General features: G+C 38.6%; 1 protein-coding gene across 1 annotated transcript in view; it reads left to right on the top strand.

Annotated features, from left to right (window-relative positions):
• NR5A2 (nuclear receptor subfamily 5 group A member 2) overlaps positions 1–5738 on the top strand; it is a 92685-nt gene extending 86947 nt beyond the window's left edge. Inside the window, exon 7 of the mRNA XM_031048052.1 lies at positions 5491–5738. Coding sequence (XP_030903912.1) covers positions 5491–5738 — 248 coding nt within the window. The remainder of the gene's footprint in view (positions 1–5490) is intronic.
• The last annotated feature ends 19516 nt before the right edge of the window (positions 5739–25254 follow it).

Genomic DNA, 25254 nt, shown 5'->3' with positions numbered 1-25254 from the left:
GTTTCAATGAAGGAGAATTGTGGGTAATTTTCAGAGATTGGCACTTTATCAACCATTACTACTCTTGCCGTCAAAATTTTTTTTATCACATGTCAAAGATCTACCTGTGTTTCAAGTCCTGGGACCCGCAGGATTTGCAGGGCTGGCAGAAAGTGGAGGTGGCGCTGGAGTGAAACAGGAAAAAGCTTGAATAGAGGAAGGTTTGGTAGTGTCGCCTAGTCCTGGGTAATTCTCCTTCTTTGAACTATGCAGGGGAAAGCCTTCCTCAGTATTAACATACTCCATCTTGAAAGTCAAATGGGAAAGATCTCACAACAAAGCCCCTGACAGGAACCCCAGCTTTGGTCTGAGGAGGCAAGTTGTATCTTTCCCTAATAAAACAGCATGTTTCTAAGCAGAGGAAATGCTGCCTGTTAGGCCATGTGGAAAGAATAGAGAAACCTCTGGGAAGGTGAGCCTGAAGGCCAAAGGTAACATCACTAGGGTTTGGAAGACATCATATTTCAACAGTAATTTCAAACAGCTGCTAAGCATTGGGTCCATTGGGTTTTGATGAAGTCCTTAAATGATGGGGTTCATCAGCCCATTCAGGGTGAGAAAGCTCAACCCTGGGCTGGTAACATGTACTATTTCATGGAGTATCTGTCACAAGACTGTTTCCAGCCTTGTGAAAGGGAGAAATTTCTCCCCACAGAGGAGCATAAGCACAACCTTATTTCATCCTTGCAGTACACAGGACTTGCAGAGGTGGAAAATGGAGAGGCAGCACAGCTGTCTGTTTACGTGCCTCCTCTTTGCTTCATGTAGAAAGAGTATCTGATAAGGGATGCGAGCAGTAAAATTGAACCAGCTTTCTTCAGGAAATATTTACGCTGCTCCTAAGGAATTACTGGTTTTCAAATTTAAATCTCTCATTCTCTTTCATTTTTCTTTTCAAAATCCCCAGACCAAGGGAAGCTCTCTACAGATTAGTACACCACCAAATTTTCAGTATTTCATGTTTGGAATATGAGAGGGAGAAAATCTCTCTGAAACCTAAATATTTTCCCCCTCTAAAGACCAGACCCATTTTTGGGGGAAATATGCAGAAGTGTTCTCTTCAGGCTGAATGGTGTTTGCAGTTTTACCTTCATGCACAGTTTTATAACAGATGCAGAAAATAATCAAAATGGGGGGATTTCTGGGAATACTGGCAGATCTTTGCTGCGACTGCAGAGCAGATCCTGACACAATGTAATTCTGGTTTTGTCTTAATCATCAAAAGTAAGCTATAGAGAGCAAAAATTCTTTGTTTGACAGAAAAGCAATTGCTACTTCTTGTAAAACACATAATATATTCCAGAAGACCTAAGGGTTTACTTTCCAATAAGGATAGAAAAAGATGTGCTCCCCACCGTGAGCCTAGAGTAAGGCTGTTTCATGTAAAAAGTTGGTAATTAGTCCCTGAGTGAATAAAGTAGAAGAGCTAAGAGACTGATACTTACTGTAGCAACACAAAACACTTTTTCTAGCTGCTAGGTTCTTAAGGGTGTGTGGGTGGGAGGGGGGGAACCCATTCCTCCTCATTTAATTTACAAGCATCTAAACCTCAGAAAATGATTTCTTGCATTAAGCTTAAACATGTGTACTTTAAATTGTTACTAACCGATGTAAAGATTGATAAGAGACATTTCCATTCTAAAGAGCTGACAGGAATGGAGAATTCTATGAAAGCGTGAAAGACTTGCGCTGTACACATCGGTAGCAGCTTTCACGCTCATTGTACACCACAGCCTTCAGCAGACTTATACAAGTATTGCTTGATGTTTTTCCAAGTTAATTCCTTAGCATTCAAGGGATCTTTATCAAAAAGGAAATATTTGGAAAACTAAAGCATGTACCTTCAGCCAGTTATATAATAAATACAGAGAACAAAACCAATCCCAAACAACAGGAAAACCATCAACTTACAAACCAGAGTTATTATTTAATAACATTTATATCTCTATCAGCTAAATACAAAGTACCAGAAGTGACAACTGTATAGCATTTCTTGTTTTACCTGCAGAAATTAGAGCTACTGGAAATAACTTAATATCTGCTTTTTTCTTTTGTTGTTATTCATCCATGTAAGAGCTAGAGGTTTTGATTCTCTCTAATGATGTGTTTGGCAAACCTCTTTTTAACAATATACAAAACATAGATTGAGACATGACAATGGAGCTTCACATATCCTTTGAGTTCCATCTCTCTGTTCAATTTGTCTTGTTTGTTTTGCTGCAGCATTTATCGTTAATGTACATGACATGAGAGCACTTATCAAAAGTCATACCCAAAAATCTTGGTTACTTCAAGATGACTCATTCCAAAATACATAACCAGCTATCAGGTTGCCTCTACATCCGCACTATTATGACTGCAGTACTGGTGAGATCTACACACAGATGAATTGTGTAGTGATGTCCTAAGCTATGATCATTCGGACTATGAGTATCTAATTCAATATAGAAAGAGTCACGAAAATTCTATGTATTTTCACTAGTTATCTAATAATACCTTGTTTACAAGCACTGAATTTCACCACAGATATCAAGATTTTGTGTAGTGCAAATACATTACAAGTATTTCCTCAGGCTCTAAATGTGGAATAGAAGCCCCAAAACTACTTTTTGTTTGCTGTTAATTGGACTTGTTTTTACATCTGACTTCAGTGCTTATGTTGCCACATATAATTATTTAAAGAACTGTCCTCTGTGAGGAGAAAAAAAAACCCCACAATCAACACAGACTTTCTTCCCCCGTAGTTCTGCAACATCCATGCAATTCAGCCAGGCCATGCAGCTGACAAGCATATAGAAACACACAGGTATACGTACTGCAAGAAGCCATGGATCTTGTATATGGCAGTAATATAGATATAATGACTCCATATGGAGTATGATATTAATATAAGTGAAGAAGGAATGCATATCTAAAATGCGTGCTGAATTCACCACTTTTGCAGAAAAATACCAAAACTGCAATTCTCAGATATTGTTTCTTTTTGATATTTGTGATGTTGCCAGTGAACATGTATTCCATGCAGTAACATTTAGACAAAGAGCAAAAATGAGAATGAAACTGGTTTTCCAAGAAGTCAGCACAATTTAATCTCACGGCACAATTCAAACCAGAGACAGCAACACAAAGATGCCCATTGAATTTAAAGGGGGTTAAATAAAACAACAGTTTCTAAAATTTCCTGATTATTAAAGTTATTTTTAACAGAGGAGAAAAGTTCAAAATACTGATTTGGAATTCATTATACATTTTCTCTTGTTGTTTAACACTGTTTAATCTCCAGCGTAGTCCCTGTTTTCTGTGGGAATTTCTTATGTTCTGACAATTCATTCATGATTGCATTTTGTATCTGAAGGCAACCTATTTAAAATAACTGTGATAGTTGATAATGTGCCTTTCTTAACTTTATAAAAATATGCTTAGAACACCAAATTTATAAACCAGGTTACACTCACTACAAAATACCTTGGGAGTTTTATGCAGGTATGGAAAATAATAAATAGCTACATTTTGTGTGAGAAAATGTCCAGCATAATACATGAAAACATGATTATCCAACTGATCTCCAGAGACACTAGCAAAGAGACTTTGGATAAATGAGTTTGAATAGCTAAGGGACCAGGCATAGCAGCTTTGAAGTTTCCAGTTCTCCTCACTAATACCAAGTTCAGATGATTCTTGCTGGACAGCCATCAGAATTTAAGTGTTGTTAATGAGCTCCTTAAGACAGCTAGCAAAATTCAGATGGAGGTCATGTCCCCAGCTCCCAGACAAGCAGCACAAAACCAAGAGCTACCTGTTTCATTTCCACAGTGAAATGGGGAAAGGAAAGAGGCAGGCAGCAGTGAGCACAGCAGGAAACATTCACCCCAGATCCTGCAAGGGTAAACATGAAATGCACCCGGTAGTCAGCATGCTTCAGAGTGGCTCCTGCTCAAAGCAGGTAACAATCGCTGGAGGCTGTGCATGCTGCCCAGGGCTGCCATTGGGATCCTTCCTACACTCTAGTCCTGAAAAAAAATTTTCCCTACTCCAACCATTTCTCTCATTTTCCAGCACAGAGTTATGTGCAGGAGCCAATATTTGCTCTGTTTAAAACCCTGTAGGAAAAGGTGTGAGACTCAAGCTACACACCCTCCCAGGCTTCTGATGAACTGGGGGACCATCGTGTGTTCCTGTTTTGCAAAGGAAAACACTCTTTTCTCCTCTAGTCAAAGGCTGGCATTTACAATGAACCAAATTCTGCCAAATTCCCCATCTCCTGTGCCCCAAGAACATCCATAGAAGTGCAGATTTGTCTCTTGTCAAAGTGGATCATCAGCATAGCTATGCCAGTATCACTATGCTTTAGCATTACAAGAAACTGCAAGTGGAAGTACACTACTGATGGTATAAATGATCAAACACCAATCAAATCAAGTTCTCACAGCAAGAGCACTTTCATGGCTTCACTCTTTCTGCATTACAGCAGCACTCTAGAAAAGAAAGCAAGCTTCAGAATAGCTTTTGCAATCTCCAGACATGTCAAAGGATGATGCCATCAGGATAATTTTTACATAGGAAAGCAAATAATGAGGAGTTAATATACTGGCATTTATCTGTGACCAGCATTTCCAGAGCTTGAACTTGCTGTATAGGAACAGAAGATACTCAAACAGAGGCAGAGTGAACAAACTGTACCTGCCTTACTGATGTAAAGGCCCCTGTTGTCCAATACTAAAAAAAAAAACCCAAAAAAACAGTCTGTGTTGGATTTCAGAAACCATATTCAGGTTAAAGGGTATCATTCCTATCTGGTATTCCACCCAAAGGACAATTATTTCATTTTATAAAGATCATTAGTCAGTGAAATATATATTTTAGAGAGTTTCTAGTAGGGAAGATTATTTTGGCAGTCACTGGAGTGTACCAGATGGTTCATTAACATAGGCTAGACAAGTCAAAGGCTTTCAGAATCATTTAGAAAATGTCAAACAGAAACAAGAACCCTGTCACTTTTTATTAGAATTAACTACATCATACCCTGGACACAGATTTCACCTTGGGTCAGAAAAATTAATACAGAATTATATGAATTGTGTAACATACTAGGTTAAAGATAGGGCTTTCTCTTGGGACTCATTTGCTAGCAATATATTATGGTCTTCTACTTTAGGAATCCACAACCTTTCTTTTTGTAAGCTATGAAAAGAGCTGACCTTGCTCAGACTCCATTGGTGTCTAATTGATTTGAAGTATATGCAGAATTTCAACAAGACACTCTGCTAAAGCTCTTTTGTGATCATTTTCCCAGGAAAGTTGGCAAAAGGGTTCACTGAATATTCAGCAGCTTACAAAGTATGCTTTTGTCAGGAGGAAAAAAACCACATCAATTTAGTGAAACACTGCCTCCATAAACAGGAATTAAAATGCAACTGAATCGTTACCTTTCTTTTGTTTTTTATCATTCAGATGTCAAAAATCTTGAAAACTTCCAGCTTGTGGAAGGTGTTCAGGAACAAGTGAATGCTGCTCTGCTGGACTACACAATGTGTAATTACCCACAGCAAACAGAAAAATTTGGGCAGCTTCTCCTGCGACTACCAGAAATCCGGGCCATCAGTATGCAGGCCGAAGAATACCTCTATTACAAACACCTGAACGGGGATGTGCCATGTAATAACCTTCTCATTGAAATGCTGCATGCAAAGAGAGCATAAATTATACCCATTAGAGCTTCTGCTTTCAAGAAAAAAAATAAATATATATATATATTCTGAACTGCTCCAAGCAGCACTAATTAAAATGTGGTTTTAAGACTTCACAAAATGGTATAATAATCAAATACTAATAGTAAATAAGTGATGTATCAGGGTATTTGTATTGCAAACTGTGAATCATATGCTACACAAACATCCCCAAAGGAATTTATATAGGACTTTATATTGGAGTGAAGTGAACTTAACAAGTGGATACTCTCACCAACATCAACATGGAAAAGGACAGAATGATTCTTGTATATTTAATTCTGCTGACTGCCAATATGAAGAAACTTAAGAGGAAAAAACCTGATGTGTATTATCAAGCTAAGATAGTGGGGAATTTGAGCACACTAAATTCCTTCACTGTATAGCAGGACTTCTAAAACAGTTGTAAAAGATGCAAAGCTGCATCTATAGCATCTTCTGTCACCCTTCCAAGGACCCAACCAACACTTACTACTTCTGTGATAAATGATGTGGCATCCATTCAACAATCTGTAAGAGAGAGGCCATGTGCTATGTAGTATCGCCACCAAATCCTAAGAGGCTGCTTTTGACTGTCGGTCTCTCAGAACTGCAAATCGCTAATATGAGGAGTCTGTTATCCAGTTAGCTTGACATTCTTAGCTATGTTCTGAAGTTAAAACTATGTTTTTTCATGTGTTCATGTTGTTCTATCAGGCAGTATCCCTCTTCTACTACCATTATCAGACAGCTATTAAATAGCTAAGAGATAGACTCAAATTTAGCCAATTCAACTATATACTTAACTAGGGCAGTGGCTGAAACATGGCTTTGTTATGTATTTATGGCTATTTCAAACAAAGGAAATAGAGATATTTTAGCCATCACAAACAATAGTTTCTTTGACAAAAAAAAATAAAACTGAAAAATTAAGACAGCAAATACTGATATTTAAAAAAAAACAATAGAATTTTTAAAAAAATGCATTTAGTGATGCAAGAATACACAAATGAATTCTATGACCTGACAATACATGGAGCTTATTAAGAAATTATCTTTAAAATTGCCAGCAATTAAGAAACTAAATTTCGACTCAAACATCCAATATCTAATGAAAATTTTCCTTTTAAAAGTTAGGTAATACACATCTTTTACGCAAAGAAAGAAGAGTGATACTGCTGTGTCTATTTAGGCCAAAGTCTGCTGCAGAACAAATATTGGAAAAGAACAAACAATTCTCTCTCTGTTCATATGAAGATATCAGTATTAACAGGTAGTGCCACAGTTAGAAGTCTTGCCTTATATCATTATCCTTAAAGGTAACTGTGCAGGTGTGGATCAACATACATTTAAAATAAAGTATTAATCTCTAACATTAACAAAAACATAGTGTTTACATTCTTTAGGTCCTGTGGGGAAAAAACTGTGATAAAATTGCAGAGCAGTGATTTCCTTATTATTTCTTTTAAATTGGTAATTATTTTACCAGTACTTAATTACTATATGTCGTGAGACACTAAAATCAATAGGGGTATTTCATTTTGACTTTAATTTTTGAGATTATTGGCTGCACAATCACTTGTAGAAACTGTACAAAATCCAAATCCTCTAATTTTTTTTTTCATGAAGATTGCTGGCTTTTGAATAGTTTATTTATATTGTATATGATAGTTTTCACTGTAGAAAATTATGATGCTAATTTATTGTTCTTTGGTTTCATCTTTATATAAGATATAGCCAGAATGAAGAAGCCAAATATCTGTGTTTACTGTAGCATGTCTTCAAGTTAGTGGAACATAGTTCAGGGATACACAAGGGTCTTTACAAATTAAAACCATTCACTTGATTAAATGTCTGTAAATCTTCATAATCTTAAATGTAGTTTATTTAAATCTCTTGTAAATTATGTGAATTCTAGCTTTTTCTGTTTCATGTGAACTTGAAAAGGTCCGTTTCTCTTTTTTCCAAACATTCACATATTATATACCAAAGACATCAGCTATTACATACACATTAGTACAAAACACACTGTTTTAATCACCTGTATTAATCAGCTCTAATATTCTGTCCATGCATAGGGTACAAACACAACAAAGCCTAGTTTCTGCAACTTCTAGATGTCTGTCTTGTGTCACAGAACACACATACTATCCTACGGACCAAAAGCAAACCGAGCACCGCTCCCTTAGTCATCCCACATGGCAGACATGCAAGGGTTATTTAAATAACAACATTCTACATCAAAAAACCTAAATTAACAGAAACCAAGGTGCGGGTGGCAATTGCTGGTGGTTGTGAAATACATTTACCCATGTGTACAAGATAAGTGTGGTCATCCTTTTCTTTTTGAAAGAAAAACAGAGCACACCTCAAACGTTTGCATTCCATACTTTTTTTTCCTGTTGAGATGCTACAGTGAATCTCACTCGATATTAAGACAAAGCTTTAAAAAAGTGTTGCTAACTGTATTCACAGCACCATTATCTATGTACAGGCCAAAAGAATTAAATGTAGAAGAAAGGAACAATTTCCCATACAGTTTAATCAAAACAATCTCAGATAAACTAACACATATTTGCCCGCATCTGTGGTTCCAAGAATCCCAGCAGATTGCCCAAAGTACACGAACAAAAAAAAAATATATTAAAGAAAATAAATAAATCACCAAACTTCCCCCCATGTTAATTATTAACTGCTTTGTAACCAGACATTTACTTCTGACTGCCTTATCGCTTACAGGACATATTAGTAAAAGCAGACTAAAATTCAAAGGGTTTGGTTTTGGCTGGTTTATTATAGTTGTTCGTGTTTGTAAACAGACAATCCGTAAAGTTTGACTATTTGTATTACAGATGTTCTGCAGCTGCCTTGGATTTAAATCCATGCAACTCTTAGAATGTGCAGTGAGTTACTTGTTGAAGTTGAAGTTCTCTTACTGTATTGGTGAAATACATATTGTCATGTCAGTTCTTGCCAGGAGTTTCCCATCCCAATGGAATTATTTTTTTTTTCAGTATTTCAATAAATATTGATATGCCCGTGCCAATTACTTTATAATTGTCTTTATAACAACATCATCCCACTGAAATGAAGCATCAGTCAAAAATCTGTGACTCAGAAGTGGAGAGTAAAATGCAGGAGAAATAAAGAGCACCGAGGAGAATTTGATGCAGAGCAGAAGACACAAATGTAGAGAGCAGCATCCTCGAAAGCTCAGACAGAAATGGTGAAATTGCCTAGGATAAAACCAAATAATTACAGCTAAACAGGTTAGAGAAGCTTAATCACAGAACCACAGAACACCAGGTTGGAAGGGACTTCAAGGATCATCTGGTCCAACCTTTTTAGTCAAGTGTGATCTAGACTCGATGTCCCAGCACCCTGTCCAGCTGAATCTTAACAGTGTCCAATGTTGAGGAATCCAACACTTCTCTGGGGAGAGTATTCCAATGGCTGAATGATCTCATTGTGATTTTTTTTTTTGTCCAGTTGGAATCTCCAATCAAAAAGGAATTTACCAGCTAATACTTTCAAATTAGTACCTTTCATCCCCTACTGCACACTTTTAACTTTTGCTTTACAAGTTAACCATAAAGAGTTAAGCAACCAAAGCATTAGAGAGGGAAAATGACAGAACAAAAGAAAATCAGGTAACAGGATCCAGTGAAGCTCAGGATAACCTCTCAGCAATGTAAATACATGGCAGGGCCAAGGGCAAGCCCACAGCTTCCAACACAAGTGCCAGCGGAGGCTGCCAAGGAGGCAGATGTTACTGCTACTAGAGAAAAACAGTTTCCTAAAGTTGCCCTCTGGCTCATCTGATTGCCATTTCCAGAGATGAAGCTGAAGTGATCCAAGAGAGCTTGTCAGTGGTACCCCACTGTTTAGAGACAAAGTCCACCACTTCCCCTCCACTGTCTGGTAGCTGAAAAGGCACTGTTTTCCGAAGTGCCAAACGTTAATGCTTCCAGGGGAAAAAACAGGGCTATAATTAGATATTTACAAATCCTGCACTTGAATGAAGCAAAGCTGGTTCAGTGTTGCAATAAAAACAGAATAAAACAAATAGGGTTAGGAGGCTGACAAGTTAGGAAAGATTATTTAACTTTTAAGAATCATAACTGAAAACTACAGTTTTGCCCAGGGGAGATTTCAGGGTTGATGTATTCTGGGTAGGTTTCCCTGTGAGATATATTTTGGGGTGATATATTTAGCATATACACTAAATGTTTAAATAATGAGGGGATTTATTTTTAACTGAGTTTGACACTGGTTCTGGAACAATTTGCTGTGTGTTTTTATTGGAAACATGGAAAGAGTGAGTTCAATGTAACACAGGTCAAGTCAGTACAATACTTAGTGATCTTGACAATTTCCTGGAATACTGAAAAACACTTTTTATTAACCCCTAAATTTGAAGCCCATAGTCTAGGTACATCACAAAAGTTCTAATGATATTTCTACCATCTCCAATATAGTTGCTGTTTTTTTCCAGTGAAATTCTCTACAGGTGCATCTGCTGGAATTTGGAATGGCAGATACAGAGCATGAAACTAACAGGAAGACATGAAAATTACAGATAAACTTTTAGAAGTGTCAGATCCTAGAGCTATATAAACCCGTGATGCTGGCATAAGCCCAAATATTTCTGTGCCAGTCCAGTTGCCTGCAAGCCTGTACAGAAAAGGTTCATTTTCTGAGGGTAATTTGCCAGCAGTATGAAAAACTTTTGCTAAATGATAAAGGCAGAAGAGGGCCTGACCCTCAGATGCAGCACAGACATGTCTACCCTGATGCTAGTGGACTCAAGCTGAAGAGAGCAATGCTAGAAGCTACTTGAGAGATACAATCTGGTCCATCATACATCACTGGGATAAGACAAAGCTTCCTTTAATCAAACATGCTTTCCAAACCTCCTTTTTCCTCTGTAAAACACTACCCTCTCCAATTTATGGACTTGCAATACTAGTTGAGTTTTCACCATTGCCCCACAAAGCTTCTGATCCCTATTCCTTATCCTGTACATTCCTTTAGTCCTAGTTTGACTATCAAACCTATGGCAGCTTCTGCTATGAACATCCTTTGCACACCCAAATGGATAATTCCTGCACAAGGTAAAGCAAGATGATGGAATACAGACTTCTGATGCTGTCTGTATTCATGGAGGTTCAGCTGTACTGCCTTGCTCAGATCTCACTGGTACCCTGCCTCAGTAAGGACTACAGGTTTTAACCTTAGTTAGTAATAAAACACAGGCTGAAACAAATAACAGAAAAACCTAGTGCTGGAGTCACAGTTTTTCCCATTCTTGCCCATTCACATCTTGCACTTCCTGTGCTCTAGAATCAGTGAATTCCCTGTAAACAAGTGAAGTCACTCTCAGTTTGAGGTGCAGGATGTTAGGGCCCTTCCAGTAACACCAACTGTTTGCCAAGCTGCCGCAAACCAAAACCTTCACAGAGCAATGTGCGGCATTCACATCAATCATGCCGTGCCTGATGCTGCTGAATGCTTGCTGGATACTACCAATCCAGGCTGTCAGTTGTAATTATATAGTAAAACAGGGACTGCACCAGAGGGGATAAAGTGTATTTGTGGGAAGGACCCCAAACAAGCCACTGTTTGTACAACAGAAACTGCTGACGGCCATTTAGTAGCTGCTGGCAAGCCTACAGACACAGGCACACATGCCACATGCCACTGATGGGAATTCCTAAAGCACATTCAAACATCCAGTATTTCTTTTCCCATATAAAATATTTCATAAGACACCACTCCCCAGGGACTGCAGTCATCCGCATGGCTCGATTCCTGGTTGGCAGCGACATCCTTCTGCTCGTGTAAGCAGAGAAGAGAGGCAAGCCTTTCTAATCAATACTGTGGTGTTTGTATCTTGCAATACATCACTATAGCTGTCCTACTCTTTACAGATTGATCTCAACCTACATGTATCAAAGAAGGAAAGTTCTTCCTATAGCAAAGGAGCACATTACAACTGCCTACATTGGAATTCCACAGTAAGAAATATGAAGTATTGTAAATGTCTATTATCATCAGCCCATAAACCATAGTAGAAAGTCAAAGAGATAACAGGGGAGGAATAGCTCCAAAATAAAATAAAAAGTTAGTACGTGGACATGGAGGAGACAGGAGGATATTTGTGTCTCATAAATACTTAATCTTGATTAACTTTTAATCTAAAGGAAAAGAAAATCAATAAAATATGACTAGTTTTTATTTATTTTTTTATTTAAAGTGTTAACAAGGCCTGAATAAATTATTTCTGTATTTTAGAGACCTGCCACAGTAAGTGATATTGATTTTAATTTTCATTTAATAAACATAGTTTCGGTTTGTGTATAAATTTCAGATAAAATCCATGGCATGGAATAATTGATTGAATATGTCTAATCAATTCATTCAACTCATACTGTGAAAAAGGATGTTTATTATTGGAGTATGTTTTTATTCAAAATCAAGCACTGTAGCTGCCTCACAAACCATGTCAAATTGTTTTGCACTTTAGCAAATTCAGAGGAAATATTCTACGGCAATGCCCTACTCTCACTAAGAAGACCTTCCATGAGTCCCACAGTACCTGGGTTTGCAATTGCAACACCCTGCATGTCTTTGCATACAGAACCTCAGATGCTGAAGCCGAGGTGCTGGCCCTGAGAAGGTGGGGCTGGGCCACACCTCATGATTTTGTTTCTTCCCCTTAGTCTTCCTCCTCTGCTCACTCACATCACTGAAAACCCAGTTGAATCTCCCCAGTGGCAGCCCTCATTCTTCATGTGAGCCTCTTGCTGCTTTTCCAATCCTTTCATACCACTTGGATTCCCTCCACCCCAATTCATGCTACACATTTCTGCTTTAGTTTTCCTTTCTATCACAAACAAACTCACAAGTCAACTTTACCCAAGGCATCAAGATTTTTGGGAGAGTTACCAACATGCTGGGGAGGGAGAACAGTCAAGGACACAGTATTGTCTGCATGTTTTGAAGCAGGAAAGTGACCACAAATGTCAAAACAGGAAAGCACTCCTGGACCTGGTCAGACCAAGCTGAAGAAACCCCAGCCAAAAGCAAGACAAGGTCACCAGTTAGTCCACTATGCCTTAGCTTACAATGACCAGCTCTACAGACCTAAATAATCAACAATTCTTACCAAACATTGTTTTCAGAGGGAATATAGGAAACAGCCAAGAATTTCAGTTCAAGAAGAGTACATAAATACTGACAGTGGAACCTAAACAGAGGAACAGCATCAGGGCTAGGATTAAAGTTTTTTAAGACAATTTTGCTCCAACACACTTTGCAGTACTCAACCAAGAAAACAGCTTTTGCCAAGAAGAGAAAAGGGAACAAAATATCTCTTTTTAATATTTTTGTTTGTTTATGGGGTTTTTCTAATATATAAAACTTGGACCCGACTTTAGCCCTTGGGAGTCCTGCAGGGAAAAATAAAACTAAAAAGAAAACCCACTGCACTTTCTCAGGTGACAGATCCAAGACACCTTTCCTTGCTGTCAGCAAGACTGGCTGGTACCTCACCTGTTGTGCCAGGATCCCAAGGAAGTCTGGCGGAGCACCATCAACAGTGTCTCAGTAATGTTTTGCTCAGGATGGAGCAACAACTCCAAGGAGGCAACAGGGGCGCTTGCTGCACAGCCTGACTGTGTGATAGTATAGTGGTTGCCTGCCTGTGAAAAGATAGAGGTAGGCTTAGTGAGACTGCTGTTCTAGGACTATTTTCCCCAACTAATATACTTGGAAGTAATTCATAATGTAGAATCACTGTCCATTTATTGAGCATGGGAGTTGTGAAAAAACAGCAGAACTTTAATAACAGATATTTTCAAACATTTAGATTACAATTGATTTATTAAAGGATCCATTCACTGATGCTATGAGCTTCACCCAGACTCACCTCTCACCTAATTTGTTAAATTTACAATTTGGCACTGTTCTGAGGCTGACTTTATGTGAATAATTACACACAGAAATAATATACACAAAACAAGAAAAAAGCTCTAGAAAGGAAGTGATCACTTTAAGGTGATAAAATTGAGGCCAAGGACACTAGAAAAGCCCTGTTTTCTTCCTGGTAATCACTTTGTAGTTGTTCTCCTTTGTTTTAATGCCTTCTCATGAAAGCCATAATACAATACACACTAATGTAGCCAGGAAGAAAATGATAATTTGTTTGCAGTTTAAAGAATTATTTGAGGAAAAAAATGATGTGCAGACATACACACGTGTTCCAGAAGACAGATAAAAGAGCAAAAAGTTCTAGCCCTATTAAAAAAAAATCTATTCTATTTCAATAGGTCTGTTAGTCATGAGGCATTTGAGGATCTGATCAGTAATACAGCTTACATTAAAGATGCTTCCTGGAGATCCAGAGCAGACGACCCAGGAATCCCTAATTCTTTTCAGTCGCAAACTCCTCTGTAATCCTGGAAAATCCCCAGGATGCGCTGCCTTGATCTTCCCATCTATAACACACAGCCAAGGCTGACCTGCATCCTACGCTGTTCCAGAAACATGATTACTTGTCACAACAACACTTAAAACCCATGACAAACATGAGAAATAGTTGATAAGTGCCATGAGGACATGAGGTGTTACTGGTTTATCTACCCTGGAGGTAGACTGGCTTCCTCAAGAGCACCCAGGCTGCTACAGAGGGGCAGCCTTGCGATGCTGGATTTAACAGGCAGAAGGCAGCTTTTGTGCAGATCTCCCGCATTCACAAATAAAGCCTGGCTATGGGGATGGTGCTTTATTGACGGACTCCCCATGTCCCAAGGTACTAAGGGAGAAAAGGGAAAGAACCAAAGAATAAGGCAAGCTCCCCTGGGAAGAAACACAAAAGAGGACAAATTCCCTCTTTCCGTTTCAAAGGATTTTTCTTCAAGTTATTTGATATCATTTCAAACGCAAGCAGAGATTTCAACATGTTTCTTCTGAGAATATTAGCCTCTCTAACAACTCGCAGTCTCTCCCCTCTGATTTCCCCAAACACATAAAATGCAGTCATCAGCGTGCTAAGTGAAATGTTCCTCCCTCCTCCCTTAAGTCATTATTTCCACTTTTTAATTGTTCTTTAAGCCTTCTGTAGTATTATTGTTATCCAGATCGTGTTGGTGCTGCTTTCCAAACACAGATGAGTAACAGTTCCTGCCCTTAAGAGTGTATATTCTCAAAATAAACTTGTCAGATTCTCCACCCAAGACAAAACACACCAATTACAGCTGTAACGGTCCTCAAAGGTTTTTCAAACCTTCTCAATTCGTATTTCTGACATGAAGCCAAATACATATCTTTTATTAACTTAAAGCTAAGTGAGGCCTTTTCCAAGAACCTGATATTGCTACAAAACTGATTTTGAGGATCTGAACTTGTCCAGAAATAAAAAGCTTGAGTGTCAGATCTTTGCCGTGCCTCATCCTTGTAGAAACTACAAAAGGATCACTGTGTCCCAGCCCAGCTTCATTTACGAACAGCGCATACACGGCATATGTGTGACTGGGAACAGCCAACAATACATTGCTGATGGAAATCATCCTCCTTTCATAGGCTGAGATGTTGAAAGGTAGCTAGCAGACCTGTTGCACAGATAAGATAGAATGGAAAAGTTAAAAGGCAAGGCTTTTGGAGAAGCCATACAAATCTACAACAGAAAACGAAAAGGAATTCATTCCAATTACAGCAAAGAAAGAAGCTGAAAATGACTGAGTATTTTCAGTCCACTCTATTGCACAAAAGACTTTTTTCCACAGCCCATTCACATAACATAGTGTTTCTGGTTTCTGGGCACTCTAATAGACTGCAAAATGTAAACTCCAGAAGCTAATCAATCCAAGAATGTGTTTTTCTGCAAAAGCTAGGAGGGAGAAGGATTGCATGGAATCATTAAAAAGAAAAGGAAAAAAAAGGGGGGGGAGGAGGAAAAACAACCCAGGTATAACTGCATTTAAGAGAACAATCACCTCCAAACATAAAAATTAGCAGTTAATTTAGGAATTGGTCTCATTCTGTATTTGTTGAAGTTCTGAGCACAGTCATGTGCTTGGTAACTGCAAAACATCTCTCTTGAGCACGCTGATCTTTGATTAATATCTGTAGGTTTGTAGCCACTGATTCTCATGATGTGTTTTGCTACTGTGTAATTTCCTCTAAGCTACACTATATTATAAGTAAAAAAAAAAAAAGCCTACTCAAGTCACAGGAGGACATTTTCAACAGCACTTGTGGTGCAGAAAGTTTTACTGCTGAGCTTTCGAAGGCATTTAGCTCATCATGCAGATACTCAGTCTATTGGGTTGCTGAACTGTAATAAAAGACATCATTAAGTGAAACGTTTGATGGAGGTACTTGGCTCATTGGGTCAGTGCTTATAGTTACAAGGAACTCCTTGTGAAGCTAATAGATAAAAAAATGAGCCCTTTTGATTTCCAAAACCAGCCTCTCTTTTTAAAGAGGGATACATGGCAGTTCCTAGTAATACACATAACAACCTAAAGCATTTTCAGTAAGACCACATGCTGCCAGTGTCAGAGATGCAATAATACTTAGGGCACTGGCATGTACAACCAGCATAGACATCAATAAATTTATGTTACAAAACTTGCCATGACCCACATTGTACTTTTATGATGGCAGTGCTGAGAGTTTCACTGATTTTTAAGAATTCTCCAAATCCACTGCCGCCTTGGAGTCAGACAAATCCATTGAAGCATACCAGTAATACAATTTCTTTCCAAAAGTGAGATAATATCCCCTATAAAGTCACCAGGAGTTTATGCTTCTCACTCTTCCTCTAACCTTTGTCCTATTCATTCCCCACCTATCTGCACCCCAGACCCTAAAGCCTAGCTCAGGCCTAACTCAGCAGCCAACAAGATCACTCTGCTTTGATTTTCAAGCTTTACATGGAGCATGGCAAGCACTAGAAAACTGGGTGTTAGCTGGCCAATGTGCAAACCCCAGTGCGGCTGCTGACTAGCTATTTCATTACTACAGCTACATCTCCAAGTAAGTAGTCACAGAGGCCACCAGCCTCTTCCCCCTATCCCACCTCCTCTGCTCTGAAACTTTCCCTCAAAGGACCGGCTGCCCTTCCCAGCACTGATCAGGACAGTGAGCAGGAAATTACTGTGCCCAGCTGCAGCCAAGAGCCATGGATGGCAAGGAAGTCACCCCACAGCAAATGTTTTAGAAACATAAAGCCTGTGAAACCAGAATGAACAGTGATGGGCTGGTTAACAACATTTAAAAAACAGGTGTTGACAATGTACTTACTAAATCCAGCTGCAGGAGAAGAAACAGGGTCCTGGAACACAGCTTCCAACTTTCTTTGGAGAAAGGAGACTAATCTGAATATATACCCCTAGGAAAATTGTCCTTTGGACCTCAGCCACAGGTAAGAATGAGTCTCCTTTCTTCTGACACTACGAAGAGTTTCCTGATGAACTAAGCCATGGGGAGGGTCCCCACAGGCTTTACGTTTATTACTTCTTCAGACAGGAATCTCCATTTCAGAGGGACACTTGACATTTCAAATACATCCATATGGAATGGATTAACCTGACTGGTGGTGTATCTTTTAGCAAAGGGTAAAACAACAGAGCACAGCTCCTACAGCTCAATTATGACTTTTTTTTCCCCTCAAAGTAATGAATTTCAAGTACTGAGAACAGTGCGCTCACACTCCAGCATTGGCTGATACAGTATACTAAGAGTAAAGAAGCAACATGCAACATCAAAACATTTCCATGAGTTTTTCTATTACCTTGCCTTAGCAGTGAATGTTTTTGTGTTCAGAGAGGTTGAAATACAGCATGCCTACAATGGGGAGATACTGCTCTCTAATAATATCACTGATGTTATCTATATGATAGTGGTGTTTTGATTTATATCAAATTTCATTCATTGCACAGGAAGCTGTATGTTTATAACTAGTATGACAAAGCCCTGACCTGACTGAGTACTTAGCTGCTACCAAAACATGTGTTTGAAAAGGTTTAATGCTTAATAAAGGAATAGCAAGCAGGACACAGCACTGCTCTCATACTTCTCTACTACTACACATATGAAAGAGTTCACTTGCTTCATTGCCCCTCAGTTTTTCAGGCTCTGTTACTTCCATTCTTATGCTACCTCCTGCCTTAATTTTAATCAGCAAAAGCTGATTAAAAATTAAGCACTTCTGTATCAGTAACAGACAAATCCAGCAGCAAAAACCTTTCCTAAGACCTTCACCCAATGAAATGCTCCCCAAGTATGACACAGGTCCGTGGAAGACTCTCACTGTTTCCCAAACAAAATACAAAGAAGCCTGTGGTATAATTTCCCTTTCTGCTTAAGGGAGGAGGATGTGATGCCCAACGTACCATCTAGCTTCCTAGTCCTGAAGCTGGAGCACACCACCGGAATATCAATTTCAAAAATATCAAAAAAGTGACAGATGAAAAAGAATTAGAACCATTTTTTTGAACGTAACTTTCCTCACCATATTTTTCTTTCCTAGAGAAATTACTTCTCATAACCAGCTTCCCAAAATTTTCTTTCAGCTCTTCATCAAGGCTTTCATAAATAAGACAAAAATGTTAAGACCAAGGTAAGGTCTTACCTTTGGATACAGTTGGGCTTCTGGAACAGCAAGCAGGAAGATGAGGGTCACTGAAAGAAGGAGGTTTGAACATCCTTGTCTCACCCTCACTTACACTAACAATGTCAATGCCATCTAGTGGTCAAGATAACTGTGATGTAAAAAACTGGGTAAATTTATGCAAATACTGCTTGGGGTGAAACCAGAGAAATATAGATTTTTATATTGGATACTTTACACCTCTCATCATGAGGAACAAAAGATCAATGTATACTGGAAAGGTTGTTTTTCAGTACCTGGAAATGCTCCTGAACTTTGCTCTCCGTGGGTTCAGCAAAGAATGGTATATTACATGTGCCTCTGCATCCTTCTGCTTTTAAATATTATAGAGGAAAAAATATATCAATAATGGGAAAACCTTGCATCCAGCTGCATGAATAGCAAAAATGAAATAAGTTAGGTCAAACAACAATATTTAGATTTAGTAAATATGTAAGACTGAAGCATTTGTGAGCTGGTTTTCAACAAAACCAGGCAATAAATACAATCCATTTAAGGACATACATGCAGCCAATAACATCTGTAAACATCCATCACATCACAGTGCATTTAATGAAGGTGGGAAATAGAAAGTTCATAAGGATAAATACACAATACCTAAAGACTTTTTGTTAGAAAACAAGGAGATGAATATTTAACATCATCATCAGTATTTAACATGTTTTGTAATACCTTTTGTTCCAGCCTGATTCCCAGTTTGGTGTGAGGGGGATTTTTCAGTTTGCCTGAGAATCCTTCTGCCAAGGTCATCCAAAACTCAGTATGTCTGGAAACGCAGCAAAAACAAACCTTGCTGAAAGAAAGCCGCTCCTTACCAGAACCTACTCTACTTTCCTTTCTGAAAGCAGAAATGTCTGACATACACAATGCAAAAAAGCTGTTATGTCTGCATAAAACCTATTCAACCTAATTTTCCCAGAAAATATGACAGCAAATTGCAAGGTATAGGGAAAATTGCAAAAAGTGTTCTGAAAAAAAAATCATGTCAAGACATTTGGGAAAAATGCTGAACTCATTCATGTAAAATAGCACATACGCTGTTCTTTGAAAGAGAATGAAAACTTGCCATTGGTTTCCATAGTTTCTCCTCCCCTTCCCATATTTGCTGTACATTCAGATAGCAGTTTTGCAAGCACACAGCTCTGACCTCAATCCCCACCTAGCTCAATCCTCTCTTCAGAAGCCCCTGGTGTTCAGATCTTCCTAAATTGTTCTTGCACATGCAAGATTTGAAGTTTCACTGTTAGTTTTATGTATAGAAACACTGCTTCATACACACAGATGCTGGTGTGCAAACCCTAGCCACTTGGTAATGTTTGGAGCAATGCAGCATAAAAGCAATGTCACCTTAATGATGTATTACATTAATACATCATCAAAGCTTATGATATATTATTTTAATACATCACAGCATACTCATTTCATGACAGCAATATAGAACATAGACTCATACTAGTGAGCTGTATGTTAAATTACTACAGAGATTATTTGCAGAAGGACAGAGGAAAAGACCTATCTTAAAAAGAGAGGTCTTACACCTTGTTCCAGTTCCCTTAGGAAAAACTTTAACTGGTCATCTGTATCACATGTCTTTCCATGATATGATAAGACTTCAGTCAGTAACACCAACCACAGGCAATGCCTGGACAAATAAATCAATCTAATTTCTCTGACATAAAAGAAATTATTTGCATAATCTGCATTCCATTGTTCATAGATAATATGTAGATTTCCTCTAGACGTTTTCTTCCATGATTGCCGAAACCACACCAAAATCAGCCTGACCAGTGAGTCTTTGTATGTCTACTAAGGAAATTGGTTATGCATGCATGCATGACTTAGGAAGGGATATTTTGCATATGTTCTAAAGTCAAAACCAGAAGACACACTGGAACATAACAGAAGAGAGAGCACAAAAGCTAAAATAACTTACTGGCTCTAAAGTAAAGCCAGAAAGGAGAAAACAAAATTATCATCTGGAAGCAAACAGAAAAGAAAACAAACAAACCAACAACCAAAAACCTCAACACGGAAATAAAAGAAAAAGACTCCTCCCAAACAAAAATAAACTGAGGGGAAAGTGCCTTCCTCAAAAATCCTTCAGAAAACCTAAACCCAAGCAATATCAACAATGGAACATTTCAGACCCATGGTTCTCCATTGATGTCACTCTAGCATAAGCAAAAGCAGAAACTAGAGCATGAACAGAGAGCCCTTAGAAGCATCAGTAACAGTGAGCGCTGTATCTGAAGTTTCAGACAAGGTCTTATAAAAGCTTTCAGGTATTTTGATATTTGCTTTCCTCTATTTTGAGGGACAAATAAATCCCTTTTTACCCCTCTCCTAATGGACTTTGCAACGCATCCAGACTGTCACAGGAGGCAGCATAGCAGAAGCCCAAGACCTGTCTCAAAGACTGGTGGCATGAGGGGATTCCACACAGGGACTGAACAAGGAAAAGTGCCCGTCACTCCATGGACTAGTGCCCTACACCCTGACAAACAACTGACTGTGCAAATTACATGGTAAATAAAGACATAAGATTAATGAAAGCCACTTGATTGCTTTTTGGGTCTACAGGGCCTTACACACAAAGTCTTTCAACAGAAATCAGTATTTACAGTTTCCTGAGTCTTTGGGGTTAACTGCATCCCAAGTTCAGAGTTCATCCCCTGAATCACTGCCTAAACACAAAAACACTGAACCACTATAAAGACATCCATTTGTACATAAATAAGCCAATTTTATGAATGTCAGCTTGTTTTTTGTAGTCTTATCTCTAAGATTCCCTACATTACTATTTTCCAATGGTATAATATAACCTTTAAGAGACACTGCTTTCCCTACCTAACAGATCAACTCTGTTTCTGAAGAAAAAAACACATTTCTTATTGTTTGCATGCAGAATAAAATGTGCCATTACTAGGCTACAGTTAAGTTATTCTCTATTAAATTACACTTGTACACATTCTAATAATTTACAGGCAAATGTGAGTCTGGCTTCAATTTTTATTTCCCTTCATTTGAATACATCAATATTCTTATGTTTCTTTGGTACACAGCATTCTGTGTTTTCCCACAGTGCTGAATTCTTAAGAAGCATAAAACATTAATCATAATATTACTGGAGGGGGGATAAATGCTACTTACACACATTTGCAAATCACAAGTCTTTGCAGAGAAGAAAAGAAAATAACACACATTAGTAGAATGAGAGATTAATGAGAAAAATGTATGCCAAAAAAAACCTCAAAAAGGGGTGCTCATTTTTCAAAGGGTGGGAAAGGCCTCATAAAAATAACTTTCCTGTTGTATAAAATCAATTGCTATATAACAGACCTGAAAAAAAAATAGTGCTTTGTATATGTACAGTCCCTCTTCCCTGTAGGTCCCCAAAATCTTTCTTTTAGGTGAATCTGCCCTTAACAGATAGCAGGGTGGGTGGAGAGAACAAAACCTTTCCAACCTGAGTGATTCTGGGGAAAGCTATGGCGTAATTTTGGGAGTGCAAAACAGAAAGTAACTATTTTCATTAGTCCATTGTTACCTAGTCCATTATTCAACACACATCACAAGGCTGGGTAGTCCATAGGACCCTGCCCTTCCAGCTACACCTGAGAGCAGAGCTGGAACAAAGAGAGTAGGCAGCAGCCAAGACCTTCACTGTCCACCCAGCAGTGGGCAACAGAGCCCTGTCCTCCATACACTTTTCCTGGGACCATGCCCAGCTCAGAAGATGTTTTTAGCTTTGTGAGCCACTGTGGCTTGCTGACATTGCTGAAGCATCACTCTCTTCAGGATTATGAGTTTTGAAACCCACTAACATAAATACTCTATCAGAATAAATTCTAATGAAAACATCATCGAGACTCATCTGTGTGAAGAAAATGTAGAACAGATCAGCTGCTCAAGTACTAACAAATTACAGTGTCTTAGTAGCAACAAATATTGTGCAAAGATCTAGAGCCTGACATACGTACTGGATAAATTGAAACCACATGAAAACATATTTTAATTATGAGATACTAATTAGAAAATAATAGCACCTAAACCATTGCTGGAGATAAAGAGAGGCAAAGGGAATGAATGAGCCCTGGGGTACTTCAGAGTCAAGGACCAAACCCAGGTTTTAATCCTTGTGCTATTCCCTCCTTCTGAGCAGAGCTGCACTGAGTTCTGTGGAGTTCAGTGTGGAGACCAAAAACAGACAACACACCTGCCAGCACTGGAAAGAGGTTAGTATTAAGCATGGGAGGAAAGAATAATATGCCTCCTGCTTCTGAAAAGAGAAATAAGGACAGCCAGGCATAGAATTCCCAGGTGTAACCCCCATTCCCACTGCAGGTCCTCAACACCTGCACCACCACACCACCATTGGAAGGTATGGTGGTGCAGCCCCAGAAGAAAGCTGTCACCACCCTGCATACAGCCCCTCTTCAGTTGGACCAGCCTTCGTACATACAATAAACATCCTGTTCCTCTGCAGTCTGTGAGCTCAAGGAACAAAGTTAAGCCATAAAAAGGTTTTGCTGCTCGTTAAAACTTCATGTCCTGAGGGACAACTTCTAAGCCTGCAGTCCTCAGCCCAAAGCTCTGGCCTGCAGTCACGAGCATGGCAGCAGTGATGTGTGACAGAAGGCCTCCCCACTGGTGGTCAGAGCTCCCAGAGCAGCACAGCGGAGGGGATGGGATGTAGGGACAACCTCCAAGAACTTGGAGAAGCTGCTGATGCTTTCTGCAGAGGTATTTTCTGTATATTAAGCCCATAGAGCATCTGTAACTGGTGTACCACTGGCTGCATTTTGCCCAGATGATTTTTAAACATCATCTAACTTGTACTGCAAGCAGCTCAGGGATCAGACAGTGCCCTGGACTTAGTTAAAAACCATAGCACAGCTGAAACCTCACCTGATCTGAATGCATTCATGCAATGTTAGCCAACTATTTCAGAGGAAAATGGATAAAAAAATAAACTGTTTACTCACATGTAGATCTAAGGTTTCCTTTTGGGGGGAGTGATTCAAGTATTTTTCTGAGGTCTGCTGCCTACTAAAGCAGTTATGTACAAATCCCCTGTTAATAAAACCAAAACATAAAAAGGAGAGCCATGCAATGTTATAAATCTCATTATGTAAAGTCTAATGTTCAAAATTATTAACAAACAAGTTTTGAGTCCTCATTACCCTCTGTATAATTCAACATGTATTTAAAATCCTATGGTATCAGCTCTCTCTACTAAGTCTTGTTCAGATCACTGCAGGAATTTATTGCAAATTTTGCAATGCTTTTGACCTGTATCATCTTATTAAACTTTTATGAAAAATCAATGGAGTTCAATCATATTATGAGCTGTTCTTCACACACATGTCAGTGGCAAATGGAAAAGTCTATTTATCTCATTGTTTGGGTTGAATTAGATACAAGTCTGTGACCATATGTCCATGGTGCTGATGAACTTTAGAGTACAGGATTAAGAAAATAAGAGATATGCAACTTTGGAAGCAAATATGAGACTGAGATCTTGAAATCAATGTTTGTGAAGGAGGGGTGGGTTAGAAGTTACAGAAATACAAATTAAGTAATTGCATTAAAAGAATGTTTTAAGTAGACACCCCCTAAGGAGCTACATTCTGATTCAAGTGGAAATAGACAACTTGATCACATATTCATATCACTACCACCACTAGGAGAAAGAGAAAAGATGGAAGCATACTTTCCCCTTTTCCTTTTTACTAGGGTCATTTTGAACAGCACAAGCAGGGTAGTGAGGAGTTGGTGGTGCTCTTCTCTGGGCTGGTGTACTCAAAGAAAAGTGCTCCCCTGACACACACTGCAGTCCTGCATGGGAGCAGGAGTGCATGGTAGTTCAAGCACCTCAAGAAAGACTTGACAGGAGAGAGACCTCACACTCTTGAGTGTACAATGAAGTTACACATCCAGACAACCTGATATCACCTATGCCTGCCTGGTGAGTCCTATAAGTGCCAGCATCTGCAGGGGTACAAGGAAAATGAGTTAATAAACAGACCACATCTCCATATCAACTATCACACCTTGAATATGGACTCTGGGATGCAAGGCTACACTTGCTAGCTTACTGCTTTTTTACACATATTAGGGACACAAAGACAGGATTAGTTTCAGCTTCTAGTTTCAGGATCACCACATTTCCAGTTGCAGAAACTGAAATAACCAGGAGCAGAAACTCTCTCAGGGATGTTTCAATACTTTAAGCTCCAATATATTAAATAAGCAATGCACAACACATTAAGCTTAACAGAAAAGATAGTGTCTCTTGTTTGTTCTATTTCTTTATTTTTCTTACCTATTGTTTTGTTTTTAATTTCCGTGAGTAAGCAGTATTGGTATCCTGCTGGCTTCCTGCTAGCCACAGGAGAAGGAAGGGGAATTTCTGCAATATAAAAATACACTGAAAGTATAGAAAGGTTAAGAATTCTAGGACAAAAAAAAAAAAAAAACAACAAAAAATAAATAAGCTAAACAAAGGCAAAGCAACCTGACAAAATTAGCCTTTATCAAATAACCACAGATGAGAACTCTACAAAGAAGAGGCTGGTAAAACTGAGTCCTTGGTAAAGATACACTGATGATATTTTAAAACAAAGCTGTGAATATAGCTTGTTTTGTTTGCCTCGGTTTTGTTTGTTTGGCTTTTAAAGTAAGATTTTGAGTGGTCTCCAGCAAGGCATGCCAAGGTGCATGAAAGTGAGATTACTATTCACATACCTCAAATAGAGGCATAATTCAATATCCCACTGCAAATGGAAGAGAAATCTTTAGACACTAATGACAATTTTTCTGTTTATTATCTTG

Source organism: Melopsittacus undulatus, chromosome 6, assembly GCF_012275295.1.
Source record: "Melopsittacus undulatus isolate bMelUnd1 chromosome 6, bMelUnd1.mat.Z, whole genome shotgun sequence".
NCBI lineage: Eukaryota > Metazoa > Chordata > Aves > Psittaciformes > Psittaculidae > Melopsittacus > Melopsittacus undulatus.
The sequence above is the reverse complement of the archived record's forward strand: the minus strand, read 5'-3'. Positions and strand labels throughout refer to the sequence as shown.